A 16,619-nucleotide genomic window follows, 5' to 3' on the forward strand; every position below is an offset into this window, starting at 1 on the left:
ACCCGTATCAGTGTGCCAGATTTCATAATTATTTTACGTATGGATTATAGTGCTGCCTTAAACTCCCATTGGGGAGAAAAAGGAATAAGAAGAATAACAATACCTGCAAGCAGATATGATTGGACAAAGCCCTGCAACTATTCATTAAGCACAATACAAAGACCTTCAATACAATAGAAATTCATCTGTAATACTTGTCTAGATGGGAAACGAACCCAAACCTTTGGAACTGTAGTCCAGGGCCTTAACCACTGCACCACACAACTGACAAGTCTACATGATGCAAAAGAGGCATTTTCCAAGTTAAGAGTACAAAAAACTCACTGAGAAAATGTTGTTGTTTGATTACCAGATACGCCAGTTGTGTGAAATAGCAATGCTATTTATATGGATAAACGATAATTATTCTTTTTAAGCCTTTAAACTGGAGCTGATAGCTAATTAAAAACTATTCACTTGAAACAAAATAGGTGCTGATTAAAGGACCAACTCTTAATCTGACCAACTCTTAACTGCTGTCGTTTAAGGTTCATCGGCCACCAATATATTATTGGCCTATAATATTTTTTTTTAAATCGCACCAATAGTGGAATATTGTGCACCCCTACAGTGGAATACAAGTGGAATAAAAAAAATCAAGTCTTTTGTTATATACAGTGGCGAATTCTCATGGTTAGCAAAGCCTTCTCTGCTGGCGTAACATGCCTAATAAATGTTTTTTTCATGCTTTCATTCTCAATCACCTTTGTACTTGTGTATTTTCAAACACTTTCTACTCCTAATTCATCTACAAATGAATAGTGAAAAACGAAATGTTTATCCGATCAGAATGTATTCCTTGATTAAAGTATTATTAGATAGCTTTTTCCGGGTATTATAGACCTCATAGGTAGATGAATATGATAAATTATGATTTTTGAATGTCAGGAGATGTATCCAGCTCTTTATTTAATCATGTATTTCACAAAACAATCATGCTGCAGTTAAAATTAGGCTGGCTTGAGCATTCAGTGTCGTTCCAAGCTTTGGCTTTCATGTGCGGATGTTTTTAAAATGTCAATTGGTATTGTTAGTTGGCTGCAACGTAATGTACGATGTCCATAGGGTGTCTTATTCATTGTGAAACAGTGTTTTCTTATTTGCATGAATCACGCTGAAGGCCTAGACTTAAAATGCACGGACCGCCACTGGTTATATGTATGTATATATTTACGTATATGCCTATATATAATTAATAGAAAAAAAATACTTTTCAGATTATTAAATGATTAATAAATTTCAAAATACATCATTTTACATAGAAAATCTGATTTTTCATTTTACATTAATAACATCTTTTTCAATAAATGAATAAAATTCAGTTCAATGCAAGTTTCTGGGATTTTTTTTTTTTTTGTTTTTTGCCTGTTTTATTGTCTGAAAACTATATATATATATATATATATATATATATATATATGTGTGTGTGTGTGTGTGTATAGATGGATAGATAGATAGATATAGCTTGACGGCGTCAGCAACAGTAACTAAGGGAAGCGGGGCAAGTAAAGCACAGTAAAGCACACATTTCATCAATGATTTGAGGTATCATTCAAGTCTGTGGCACAAACGTTGTACTGTAGTAATGGGCTATGCCCCAAAATGTAATACATGGTGTTGGGGGATTTGTTAAAAAAAAAAAAAAAAAAAAAAAAAAAAACACCCTAAATATGAGCAATAGTAATAGTGATTCTTAAACACCTCTAACCTTGTTTGTTGCATTTGGTTTTCAGGTGTAATAACCGGACGCAGTGTGCTGTAGTGGCTGGACCAGACGCATTTCCCGACCCCTGTCCTGGAACATTCAAATACCTGGAAGTTCAGTACGAATGCGTTCCATACAGTATGTATCCCTTTAACATTAACACAAACACACAGATGACGTATCCCATGCTGAGTGCTCTGCCATGATTCAAGATTAATGTTTTGTTTTTTCACAGAATGTGTCGCCACTGAACCACACTACAAAATTATTATTATTTATTTATTATTATTTAAATTTTTTCAGATTTAGGGGAAGGCCAGCACGAGAACTCGAGAACCTGTGATTTATCTCACAACTTATTTTTTCCACAGTTAAAACTCTCTCCTTCATTTGAACCTATCCATTCCTATCTGCCATCTGTGTGTGTGTGTGTATGTGTGACTTTGGCTGCGTGATAAACTATAAAAGTGCTTCACTTTGTCAAAATGAGTAAGTTGCCAGATAGCTAATGATAGCTTTCGGCTATGATAGATTCGCTCTTCTGTATCTTTAGCTATGCGACTTGAGCGTTGCATCTATCTGCCTGCAGGAGTACCTGTGCAGGAGCTGCAGTGTTTACTCCAGCAGTTGTCACACTAGCTTAAAGACATGGTGAATGTAAGTGTTTATGAACTGATAATCTGCCTTTTACTCGTGATTCGTGTGAAAGTGAACTAAAGTCAATGTTGTTGTAGCGCCTCTGTTGTTTGTTTCACCATGGAACTGCTGCGATACATACAGTGAGCCACGTAAAAATCAATTTGCAGCACAAAGGAAGATTTTTAGAAGAATATCTCAGCTCTGTAGGGCCATACAATGCAAGTGAATAGTGGCCAGAACTTTGAAGCTTAAAAATCACATAAAGGCAGCAAAAAAGCCATCCATACGACTCCAGTGGTATAATCCATGTCTTGAGAAGCGATATAATAGGTTCTCAAACAGCCCTCCTAAGCACTCTTCTCTCCTAAGAGTTCTTTTTTTTTTTTTTTTTTTTTTGGTGATTTACATTCTTTGTGCATATCGTGGAGAGGGAGTAGAATTTATAGTAAAAAAAAAAAAAAAGACTTGTTGATCTGTTTCTCACCCACACCTATCATATATCTTCTGAAAATATAGATTAAGCCACTGGAGTCGTATGGATTACGTTTATGCTGCCTTTTTTGTGCTTTTTGGAGCTTGAAAGGTCTGGTCACCGTTCACTTGCATTGTATGGACCTACAGAGCTGAGATATTCTTCTAAAAATATTCATTATTTTCTGCAGAAGAAAGTTAAATGGGTCTGGGATGGCAGGATGGTGAGTAAATGATGAGAATTTTCATCCTTTGTTCATTTGTTTATTTTGTCATCACATTGAAAATAAAATCTCCCCAGTTAATATTACAAATATGAAAGTGTCAATTAAACAACACAAACAGAATAACATGTCTGATGGCTTGAATTCCCGCAGTCTCACGTGCATAATTTACACTGAATTATCCAGAGGATGTTTGCATTAGCGTTTATTTTCAGTGTCAGAGCGAGAGACGCATCACCTGTTTAGGATAATGTTATCGGTGACAGAAAATCTGTCATTCGGTGGTCGCATGAAATAAACCTGCAGAAGAGTTGCCTGATAAAGAGATACAGTGAGGAAGAGTGAATTAATTACCTTATTAAAGGAAAGACAAAGAGGGGAGGAGCAGAGCTTATGAACTCCAGAGAGATGATTGGAATGGAATTATAGCATAATTATTTTCTTTACGCAAAAACACGCCATGCCAGTTTTGGGCTTCTGTGTCAAATAATTCTTTGCGGTTTGGGAGGCACCGAAAAATAAACCTTAAAAATAAAAAAAGAATAGTGAAAGGTGATGTCCATGGAATGCTCGCAGGGTCTGCATTAATTAATGCATTACATTATTCAGTGGACAGGAAACAGCAAATGCAATGTGAGAGACATACATTAGTTCTTAAAAAGAGGTCGTCCTTTATTGTATGGAAATATTAATTAATTTTGTTGAAAAGGAAATGCTTAGTTGTTTTGTTTTTTTTAACACCTTGTTCAACAAGAGCTACTGTGTTAATGTAATTGAATGCCTTTTTGTTCTTTTAGAATTGGTATCTAAGCTGTGGCAACATATTTCTGGTGGTTTAAATGTCTGTCATGTCGCAGTTAGTGTTGTAATCACAAAATTATTCAAATGAAATGCAAGATTTTTTTGGGGGGGGGGGGTCTAAATCATGCAGCCCTATTCACTGAATAATTGTTTTTACTACAAAAATTTTAAATAGTATTTTTTGTTTTCTTATTGGTGAATACAATATTCTGATAATTTGACCCAACACAAAAGTGTAATAATAACAGTAAAAACTAGGGATGCACCAAAATTTTCGCCCAAAATTTTCAGCTGAAAATGGCATAAAATGCTATTTCAGTTTTCGTCCAAAAGAGAAAAAAAGGCAGAAAATCGTGACTGAAAATTTGAACAGAAACCATTACTTTAAAATCTGGTAACAGAAAAAAATAGCAGCCTGATCTCATGAAAATTATGTGACCGTGGCAAATATATATATATATATATATATATATATATATATATATGCTTCATTGCACATTTTGCTGCAGTTTCCCAGTGAAATGTCCAGCGGGGGGCACCAAAAGCAAGTGAAATGGTGTCGTGATCAGACGAGGTTTTTAAGCTGAATGTTAGATGGAGGTTTTAAAGAGTAAATCATACCTCCCCAACCTAATCCTTTAACCTAAACCTAATCAATAGTGTGCTAAAAGAAAATGAGAGGTAAACATAACATACAGCCTTACCCTAAACCAACACCTAAACCTAACCGATGGTGTTCTAAAAGCAAATGCTACACGAAAAGCAAATTTTCTGAAGCAACCACGTCATTTTATGTCGCTTCTATGACACTTTCAGCTCACGTGTTAGCTTAAGGCCCAGGTATTCTTCCATTCCGTCTCACGCACAGTTGTGTGCGCAAAGCTTTGAAAGTATACCTCACGCGGATGAGCACGAATGGACATCGTGAAAGCTTGTGTGACATTACACAATTTCTTGGCACACAGACACTGCAGATCCATGGAATAGCAGATACATATCCACCAACTACACTGACAGCACCAGCTCAAATTGAGACATCAATCTGGGGGAGTGAGGAAAATTGTGTAAAGCAGCAACAACCTTCTTGACTCAAGGCACCTCTGCTGCCAGAGCAACACGAGCCACACTTTTGGCAGGGCAAAACCTGGCAACTTTTTTTTTTCAAACACCCCAAGGCTCCCTACCATGGCAAGAAAGAGTTGTAAGAAGAGGGCTGCTCAATGTTTGAAAGCATTATTATTATTATTATTATTATTATTTATCCTTACAACTCATTTAATCTGTAAATCAAGATAATAATGCAAATAGTGTCACAATACATCTAAAACTATGTAACATGTAAAACTAACATGTATTTGTGTGTATGTATATATATATATATATATATATATATATATATATATATACACACATACAAAAGTTTGCATACCCTGGCTGAAATTGTGAAATTTTGGCATTGATTTTGAAAATATGACTGATCATGCATGTCTTTTATTTAAGGATAGTGATCATATGAAGCCATTTTTTATCACATAGTTGTTTGGCTCCTTTTTAAATCATAATAACAGAAATCACCCAAATGGCCTTGATCAAAAGTTTACATACCCTTGAATGTTTGGCCTTGTTACAGACACACAAGGTGACACACACAGGTTTAAATGGCAATTAAAGGTTAATTTCCCACACCTGTGGATTTTTAAATTCCAATTAGTATCTGTGTATAAATAGTCAATGAGTTTGTTAGCTCTCACGTGGATGCACTGTGCAGGCTAGTTACTGAGCCATGGGGAGCAGAAAAGAACTGTCAAAAGACCTGCGTAACAAGGTAATGGAACTTTATAAAGATGGAAAAGGATATAAAAAGATATCCAAAGCCTTGAAAATGCCAGTCAGTACTATTCAGTCACTTATTAAGAAATTGAAAATTCAGAGATCTCTTGATACCAAGCCAAGGTCAGGTAGACCAAGAAAGATTTCAGCCACAACTGCCAGAAGAATTGTTCGGGATACAAAGAAAAACCCACAGGTTACCTGAGGAGAAATACAGGCTGCTCTGGAAAAAGATGGTGTGGTTGTTTCAAGGAGCACAATACGACGATACTTGAACAAAAATGAGCTGCAATCGACAGCCTGAATGTCAATACAGTACAGTACAACCTATTGTATATTTTATATATACTATATATACTTTCTTTATAATGTGTATTCTACAGTGCATCCGGAAAGTATTCACAGCGCTTCACTTTTTCCACATTTTGTTATGTTACAGCCTTATTCCAAAATGGACTAAATTCATTATTTTCCTCAAAATTCTACAAACAATACCCCATAATGACAACGTGAAAGAAGTTTGTTTGAAATCTTTGCAAATTTATTAAAAATAAAACACGAAAAAAAAAATCAAGTACATAAGTATTCACAGCCTTTGCCATGACACTCAAAATTGAGCTCAGGTGCATCCTGTTTACACTGATCATCCTTGAGATGTTTCTACAACTTGATTGGAGTCCACCTGTGGTAAATTCAGTTGATTGGACATGATTTGGAAAGGCACACACCTGTCTATATAAGGTCCCACAGTTAACAGTGCATGTCAGAGCACAAACCAAGCCATGAAGTCCAAGGAATTGTCTGTAGACCTCCGAGACAGGATTGTATTGAGGCACAGGAAGGGTACAGAAAAATTTCTGCAGCACTGAAGATCCCAATGAGCACAGTGGCCTCCATCATCCGTAAATGGAAGAAGTTTGGAACCACCAGGACTCTTCCTAGAGCTGGCTGCCTGGCCAAACTGAGCGATCGGGGGAGAAGGGCCTTAGTCAGGGAGGTGACCAAGGACCCTGATGGTCACTCTGGCAGAGCTCCAGCATTTCTCTGTGGAGAGAGGAGAACCTTCCAGAAGAACAACCATCTCTGCAGCACTCCACCAATCAGGCCTGTATGGTAGAGTGGCCAGACGGAAGCCACTCCTCAGTAAAAGGCACATGACAGCCTGCCTGGAGTTTGCCAAAAGGCACCTGAAGGACTCTCAGACCATGAGAAACAAAATTCTGTGGTCTGATGAAACAAAGATTGAACTCTTTGGCCTGAATGACAAGCGTCATGTCTGGAGGAAACCAGGCACTGCTCATCACCTGGCCAATACCATCCCCACAGTGAAGCATGGTGGTGGCAGCATCATGCTGTGGGGATGTTTTTCAGCGGCAGGAACTGGGAGACTAGTCAGGATCGAGGGAAAGATGAATGCAGCAATGTACAGAGACATCCTTGATGAAAACCTGCTCCAGAGCGCTCTGGACCTCAGACTGGGGTGAAGGTTCATCTTCCAACAGGACAACGACCCTAAGCACACAGCCAAGATAACAAAGGAGTGGCTCCGGGACAACTCTGTGAATGTCCTTGAGTGGCCCAGCCAGAGCCCAGACTTGAACCCGATTGAACATCTCTGGAGAGATCTGAAAATGGCTGTGCACCGACACTCCCCATCCAACCTGATGGAGCTTGAGAGGTCCTGCAAAGAAGAATGGGAGAAACTGCCCAAAAATAGGTGTGCCAAGCTTGTAGCATCATACTCAAAAAGACTTGAGGTGTAATTGGTGCCAAAGGTGCTTCAGCAAAGTATTGAGCATAGGCTGTGAATACTTATGTACATGTGATTTTTTTCGTTTTTTATTTTTAATATATTTGCAAAGATTTCAAACAAGCTTCTTTCACATTGTCATTATGGGGTATTGTTTGTAGAATTTTGAGGAAAATAATGAATTTAATCCATTTTGGAATAAGGCTTTAACATAACAAAATGTGGAAAAAGTGAAGCGCTGTGAATACTTTCCGGATGCACTGTATATTGTGTTTATGTGTATTCTATATTGTGTGTATTGTATACTGTACAATATTCTATATTGTGTGTATTGTATACTGTATATTGTATATTATTATTTGTATATTGTGTTGTGTGTAATTGTGTATATTAGATATGTAAATTGTGATGTGTTAATCTGTTTATTGTAATTGGTATATGTCTCATCTATGTCTCGTCACTGTCACGACTGCTATGTTGCTCGGAACTGCACCCAAGACTTTCACCCACTATTGCACTTGTGTATATGGTTGTGTGACAAAAGTGAAGTGAAGTTGCCAGAAAGAAGCCTTTACTGCGCCAATGCCACAAAAAATCCCTTTTACAATATGCCCGACAACACCTTGACATGCCTCACAGCTTCTGGCACACTGTAATTTGGAGTGACGAGACCAAAATAGAGCTTTATGGTCACAACCATAAGTGCTATGTTTGGAGAGGGGTCAACAAGGCCTATAGTGAAAAGACTACCATCCCCACTGTGAAGCATGGTGGTGGCTCAGTGATGTTTTGGGGGTGTGTGAGCTCTAAAGGCACGGGGAATCTTGTGAAAATGATGGCAAGATGAATGCAGTATGTTATCAGAAAACACTGGCAGACAATTTGCATTCTTCTGCACGAAAGCTGCGCATGGGATGCTCTTGAACTTTCCAGCATGACAATGACCCTAAGCACAAGGCCAAGTTGACCCTCCAGTGGTTACAGCAGAAAAAGGTGAAGGTTCTGGAGTGGCCATCACAGTCGCCTGACCTTAATATCATCGAGCTACTCTGGGGAGATCTCAAACGTGCGGTTCATGCAAGACGACCAAAGACTTTGCATGACCTGGAGGCATTTTGCCAAGACGAATGGGCAGCTATACCACCTGCAAAAATTTGGGGCCTCATAGACAACTGTTACAAAAGACTGCATGCTGTCATTGATGCTAAAGGGGGCAATACACAGTATTAAGAACTAAGGGTATGCAGATTTTGAACAGGGGTCATTTCATTTTTTTTCCATTGTTGCCATGTTTTGTTTTATGATTGTGCCATTCTGTTATAACCTACAGTTGCTTATAAATCCCATAAGAAATAAAATAAATGTGTTTTGCCTGCTCACTCATGTTTTCTTTAAAAATGGTACATACTATATTACCAATTCTTCAAGGGTATGCAAACTTTTGAGCACAACTGTAAATATTATATATAGAATATTTTAGTACGTCTATTTTGACGAAGAGTCGCACTCGTCCATCTGCTACTTAAACAAGACCTGGGAAACTTCCAAGTGAGCGTGAGCCTTTTTTCGTGCTGACATTTTGACAAGTGTTGTCCCCACCATCTTACCAAAGCACATATCTTCATCCACATTCTCCTTGTCCTTGTCATACTGTCCCAATCGAGTCATAATGGCTGCTTCGCAACAGGAGGAGACGGCAACTGCGCTACTGAAGGACATGATGATGGTTCGGATGAGGTATGAGATGGCGAAGACGGGTAGGGAACTAGGTCCAGGTTGTCGACAGGGTCAGGGTTGATGCACTCCAGACTGAGCGTCATCAGAGTTCTAGGGTGTTCACTGGAGCACTCGATCTGGAATATTGATAAAATAAAAAATCTGTCAAAACCTCTGCATGCTAGCTTGAGAAAAAAACAAATGCTGCATAGAGTGCCTATGTTGCTAGATATATGTCTTACCTCTTTTGAGAAGTTGTAGTATGTTTCACGGTGTTTAATAAAGGATGAGAGCCAGGCAAGCATTGCTACAATCTGCGGGAAGGGCTTGATACCACCCGGATCACCGCTCCTTCCCTTCAGTTTTCTCGTTGTTTTAACGTATCTGTCTCGCAGACACTTCCATCGCTGTCTGCAAAATGCTTCGTCCTTTCATATAGACTTGCTGATTTCTCTCCATGAATTAGTCGACCTGAAGACGTTTTTTTACTCCTTCAAAGCAGAATTGTACATGGGTTTGTATCTCATGATCTCTTCGCACATACACTCAAGTTTGCCGTCCATTGTTATTTCTGCGTGTTGTTGTTTTTCTGTTTCAGCGTGTTGTTTTGTGTTGCTTTATATTCGTAATTTCACACGGACTGTGCACAGAATGTTGCGGAATGCGGACAGGCGAAGTATACTTTGGGCTTTAGGTGCTAGGCTGGGCTCGGTCTCAGTCCAAAGTCCAACACTCTTATCAAGTAAGCTACCGTGCAAGCTAATTATGTTGGGATAAGTGTGTCAATGTAGGTGGGTCTGTAATACATCCATAAATGTATTTTTTTTTTTTTTTTTTTTTAAATGATGTGTTAGAGTAAAAGTGTTTTGATATCATAACATAGCAGTGTGTGAGTAATACATTGAAAAATATGTGTTTATAAAGACCTAATTAGCCATTGTAGTCATTGTGTAATAGTGAATAAAACAGTTGTTGTTGCGCCTCTAGTGTTAATTCCACCAGGTAACTGTGGCGAAATGTAGAACGTGGCACACTCAAATCACGAATTAGTTTCTCTAATGATTTTCATTGAAATTTGTTCATTTTGCTACTGCAAAATTGCTTTTGCTACTGCTACACACTTTTTTTTTTTTTTTTTACATATTTTTAGATATATATATATATATATATATATATATATATACACTCTGTTTTATAATTAAATAATGTGTAGTTATAGAAAAAGTGGTGTTGGTGGATCCCTAATAATAATATTTCAAATGTAATTATTTCATCCCATGTGTTCAAGAGAATGAAATCATGGGGCCCGAGTAGCTCAGCGAATACTGATGCTGACTACCATGCCTGGAGTCGTGAGTTTGAATCCAGGGTGTGCTGAGTGACTCCAGCCAGGTCTTCTAAGCAACCAAATTGGCCCGGTTGCTAGGGAGGGTAGAGTCACATAGGGTAACCTCCTCGTGGTCGCGATTAGTGGTTTTTGCTCTCAATGGGGCATGTGGTAAGTTGTGCATGGATCGCGGAGTGTAGCATGAGCATCCACATGTGGAGTGTAGTGGGAATTGGGCATTCCAAATTGCGAGAAAAAGGGGATAAAACATAAAGAAAAATAAAAAAAGAGAGAACAAAATAGTCACTTGCGGTGAAATTGAGCGAATTATGTAATTCACATGGCTTGTTGAGGCAAAGTCACCAGAAAGTTTTGATGCAAATCTAGATTCCCATATTCATTTAATATGAATATATTTGTTAAATGTGTTTCCATCATGGGTTATGCACTACTTCTTATAGAATAACAATTTTATCAACCTCAACCGTGAGAATAAGTTTTTTATGCACATTTTTAAGATTTTAGTTGCATGTTGGTGTTTCTGTCCATCCAAATATTTTGAGATGTCCCAAAATTTGCATAAAAGTTGGTGAATGGAAACCCAGCTATTGTTGAGGAGAGACGTGCTATTACTTTTCTAAGCAATCAGACTTGTGCAATAACCCAGCAGTCTCCTAGCAACCACCCAGAACACCTTAGAAAGTGTATAGCCTAGGCCTGGCATCATGGTAGTTAAATGATGAAAACTGGGTTAGATTGGTTTGGATTTGTCAACCCAAAACCAATCCTGTAACCCTGAGTTTGTTCAACTAGCTTCGTTGTACAGCCCCAGATGTAGTCCAGATATTTAATTAGCCTTTAATTACTTTTGCCTCAAAGCTTGTTTCCAATAATGCCTGTTTCAGCAAGAGAGAAGAATGGCTGGCCCTAGTTTCAGAGGTTTGCAGTGAAACAATCACTTTATGGATTTATGCGTTTTTGTTTTTTTAAAGGGCAATAGAATGAGAGCTGATTGTTTTGGCATGTTTTTTTGCACCTGAGTCTGACTCATAATCAGTCCTCCATGCATAAGCTGGTACATCTTTGCGTGCCGTTTGCATGTAATGTTCTGTTGCTTCGCCAGATTCACCATCATTGCCTTTTTAACTAACAACACCTGTGCTCAATCTGTGAGTGCACGCTCATTTACCTGTGGCCGTGTTACCAGGACGACCTGCTATTTTCACAACACCACCTCGTTGTCATGGCACCAAGGCCATTATTTACATCCAATCAGAGTGTGGTGTCCAAGTCAGGGAACCAATGGGTTGGTCATAGATGTCAGCCTCCCTTGACCCTTCTCTTGCATGCAGCTGCACGGTTTGCAGTCAGTCTGCGATTGTTAATCACCCTGATGCTTGTACAACAGCGAATTGGTCTTGGCAGTATCAGGTGTTTTTCATTCGCAGGTGATTTCAGGGATCGAGTTGGGGAGAATCCGATTAAAACCAGAGCCAAGAGATTGCTGTGTGTTTGGACCTGTTTACCCAGCCACCAAGCTTTGCCAAGAGGTTCTGAGAAGATTTGGAGAGATCAGGGCCTCCAAATAAGTGTCAGGTAGTATTTCGCCCCAGAAACACAGGTTATAATTTGGACAGTGCTGAAGACCAACATTGGGACGGAAAACAGATTGTGCCCACAAGCAGATCTTGGAAATAAGCGAAACCTTCATTCCAAACAACTTGGCCCGTCTAGAAGCATTTTGATCCAAGTCTGCAGAGGATGTAGAAAATATCAGATTATGGATATAAAAGATGTAAATGAAAGCCTTGTTGATTTATTCATTTGGGTAGTTGTTTAGGTCAGTAATTAAGTGAGCCATGCCCTAATGAGCCACGTTTCGTCGTCTTGTCTGTCGATATCCGAACAAATGTGGAGAACCATGAGTCAGGCGGACCGATTTAACTATAAGTGCTAAATACCAAGAAACATTTTCCTTGTGGATAAATTGTACTTGTTTAGCAAACAGAGTTAATTATTTTCATGGTTGTTGTTATTACGCAATATATTTGGGTCACGGGACAATGCCCATGTTCCTGGCTTAAGTAATGTATGTCCAAGAATGTATTCATACAGCTCACTTGCACACCTAAAGAACTGAACTTGTTAACCGTTTGAGAAATACGTTCTTCATCAAATGCAGTATGTGAATCCGAACGCATCTTTTGGACTGCCACAGTCCATTTGCTGACCATCTGATACATATTGCACACAAGCTAGAAAGCACTTACTCAATCTGAAAAACTGTAATCTGATTGGCTGGCTTTACACAGCTTCTGGGAATAAGTAGTATGCAAAGTTTTATTTGTAATCAGTCCACGATACAGCTGCGCGAATTACAGCCAGTCAACGATTGTTAATTACCCTGATTCAGATTGATCTTGGCAATATCTGCAAGCCATCAGGTGTTCATTATATGCATGTGATTTTAGGGATCGTGCTAGACTTGAATCGGATTAAAACCAGAGCCAAGAGATTGCCATGTTTTTGGACGTGTTCACCCAGCCACCCTAATCCTCCACAACCTCCCCAATTTGGACAAGACTGAAGACCAATGCTGGGGTGGAAAACAGATTTTGTCCACAAGCAAATCATAGAAACAATCTAACTTAAACTTAAACCATCGATTTAAACAGCTTGGCTCTTCTTGAAGCTTTTCGATCCAAGTGTCTGCAAAGGATGCTTATCGGATTATGGATGTACAAAGCCAAAAATTATAGCCTTGTTTATTTCTTCATTTGGGTAGTTGTTTAGGTCAGTAATGAAGTCAGCCAGGCACTAATGAGCTACATGTTTCATCATCTTGTCTGAATTTTGACCCTGAAGAGGAAATATAGTCAGAACAGGAGTTTAGAGTCTGCGCTTAGATGTAACTTCATGCTGGTTTCTACAGGAGCTGGTACGGATTGATCCAGCAATAGCAGGGTTATCTGTGTTACATTAGATCTAATCTCAGTCTCAGATGGCACACCTACGGACTATCCACAGTCATGTAATACGATTGGGTTGCTTTACGCAACTTTTGGGAATAATTGCACTTTTTGGAGAGTAAACCACCTGGAAACCAAGTTGTGTTTACAAGGTACCATGTTAACTGAATGAGTGCTATTGTGGAAGAACTCATAACAGGATTTACCAAAGCTTGCGAGGTTAGTGGCATCAGCTCTTTGAAAGACTCTGAGTTTGCTTTTCGGCACATGGGTAAGGGATAAAATAAACCCCAACTTGACAATCCAGGACCCCAATGTAAAGTGGAGGAGTCTTGTATCACTCTGAAAGGGGTTATTTTGCAGTTCATTTGATTTATTAGGTGTAGGAAGCATTTGGAATTCCCAGGTGAATGGTCAGTTATACAGTGTTTCTGTGCAAAATAGTCATCATTCTGAAATATTTGACAGCTCAATGCAGTGACTGACTAATCAGAAGCAAGTATTGCAGAAAGCCTTGTAATAATAGAGAGTAAATAGAATTGGGACCCACTTTATATTAGGTGTCTTTAACTACTATGCACTTAAGCATTTGGTACAATGTGCTTATTATGTACATGTGTGATGTTGCATTGTACTTACATTTAAAATAATTGCAATTAATTACATCTTTATTGACAATGTTAACTTTTCTTCTACACATAAACATTACCCTAACCCTTAACCCCTAACCCTACTCCTAGACCTACCCGTACCTTAACCTCAGTAGCAGCAAATGCGAATCTTGTAAAGATTTTGCAGAACAACATGCAGTTACATAATAAATATAGTGTATTATATTTATTTTAATGTTAGTACATAGTAGTAAAAGACACCCAATATAAAGTGGGACCCAGAATTATGTATTCACCATACCATTATTTGATTTTTTTTTTTTCTCACAGCACTACATTATTGTGGTCTAATCTTAATTTTAGATAAACCTGCTTCTTAACAACACATACCCACCAAACAGAACATTCTCTTAAGGTTCTAGGAATATTCTATATGCGTATTTACTTTTTATATATATATAACCATAAACTAAGCTTCCCAGGAAGTTTTTAGGAGGTTTCTTGTGACAACCTGATAAGAACTTATTAAGAACGTATAATAGACCAAAACAAGATTTGGCTTGGAGACTGATTATTGATTTAATGTTGCAGTTTGTTTGCAGAAATGTTCCCAGAATTCAGAGGTTAAAGAAACGTTAGCAGAACTATTATGGACCACCTAAAACATTCAATTTCATAAAAAAAAAAAATAAAAAAAAAAGAATAATAATGCTTTTCGGGACAACTAAAAACTATGCTCTGTTCTGGGAATCAAAAATGAACATTTCAAGAATGTTCTGGGAACCAAAAATTGTTTTGCGATTTTACATGTAAAGCATACACTCACTGAACACTATTAGGAACACTATGGTCAAGTCCCGGCGTGGTCTTCTGCTGTTCTAGCCCATCCGCCTCAAGGTTCGACATGTTGTGCATTCTGAGATGCTATTCTGCTCACTGCAATTGTACAGAGTGGTTATCTGAGTTATCGTAGCCTTTGTCAGCTCGAACCAGTCTGGTCATTCTCCGTTGATCTCTCTCATCAACAAGGCTTTTCCATCTGCAGAACTGCGGCTCACTGGATGTTTTTTTTTGTTTGTTTGTTTTTTTGGCACCACTCTGAGTAAACTCTAGAGACTGTTGTGTGCAAAAATCCCAGGAGATGAGCAGTTACAGAAATACTCAAACCAGCCCATCTGGCACCAATAATCATGATCCGGTCCAAATCACTAAGATAATTTTTCCCCATTCTGATGGTTGATGTGAACATTAACTGAAGCTCCTGACCCGTATCTGGATGATTTTATGCATTGCACTTCCTTTAAATTGGCTGTTTAGATAATCACATGAATATGTAGGTGTACAGGTGTTCCTAATAAAGTGCTTAGTGAGTGTATTTAGCACTTGCAAATCGCCGAACGTGAGTTAATATTATTAAATTTGCTTCAGTGGCTGAAATTTCGCTTGAGAGGCAGCCAAAAAAATTTCATGGTGAAAAAACGTCACATCTGGTGACATCTACAAACAAATGCAACATGATTACATTGAAAATCTGAGTGTTGGTTCTGAATGATTTGTCACCCATATTTGGACCCAATATTCGGAATTCCGGATCCATAAAAGAAGTTCTTGCTCTTGTGCACTGTTTGACACCTGTAGTTCCAGCTTCAACCAATGGGAGGGGCAAGTTAGACAAGCATAAAATGATTTTAGCGACAAAACATTTAACCTCCTGTTGCTGAATTATTTTTTTTTTTTTTGAGATCACAAATGATGCTAGAATTTTTCTCAGAGCTAGCTTCACTTTTCTGAGCCATTTTTGCAGTGACTCTTGTGGAGATTTTTAGTGGATGCATGAAGACATTTTCCCTATTGCTACCTATCGTTTTATCATTTTACAATTAACACAATTCTCTTTGTGAAGTGTTTTGCTTGAAAAGCTGCCATCTGTTTTAGAATAAATGGCTCTTGATTTGATATTTTGTAATTTAATGCAATGGCAAGAAGGCATTTTTAAGTGTGTATCTGATTCATTAATTCTCTGTGGTCTGTTGTGTGTGTGTGCATGCGTGTTTGACTTTAAGAGCTGTTGTCAAGCCTTAATTGTTGATTCTGCAGTTTGGAGGACATCGCAGTCCCAAAGCACTTAATTTCCCCTCAACACACATGCGCGCACACAAACTGTCTTGATACACTGCAGCAATCAACCACAATCGACACGGTGTCAACATTTATTCACATTGTTTTTCTGGGTTTTTTTTTAATTTATTTTATTTTTTTACAATATTATTACATGGCCACTTTAAGCACTGTCAGGGTCTTTTGTGTCTTAGACAGGTAAATGTCACAAAACATGTCTAGGTCACATTTCACCCTAAATTTAAAAGACAAAATATAAATATTTTGCATGAAGGCAATAAAGCATGTTTTAGGACTATTAAGATTTATGTTGCAATGTGACATTTTTATGACAATTAAAATTTTCTACAAAAATTGTCATTATCATTTTTTATTATAATAAAAAATTACTTTATATTACGTGTTTTTAACTACTATGT

At 38.1% G+C, this 16,619-nt stretch overlaps 1 protein-coding gene across 1 annotated transcript in view; it reads left to right on the forward strand.

The window, feature by feature from the left end:
• LOC127456476 (adhesion G protein-coupled receptor L3-like) overlaps nt 1-16,619 on the forward strand; it is a 369,401-nt gene that overhangs the window by 195,337 nt on the left and 157,445 nt on the right. The window contains exon 4 of the mRNA XM_051724997.1: nt 1,773-1,882. Within this exon, the coding sequence (XP_051580957.1) occupies nt 1,773-1,882 (110 nt within the window). The remainder of the gene's footprint in view (nt 1-1,772; nt 1,883-16,619) is intronic.

This window comes from Myxocyprinus asiaticus, chromosome 2 (genome assembly GCF_019703515.2).
Source record: "Myxocyprinus asiaticus isolate MX2 ecotype Aquarium Trade chromosome 2, UBuf_Myxa_2, whole genome shotgun sequence".
Lineage (NCBI taxonomy): Eukaryota > Metazoa > Chordata > Actinopteri > Cypriniformes > Catostomidae > Myxocyprinus > Myxocyprinus asiaticus.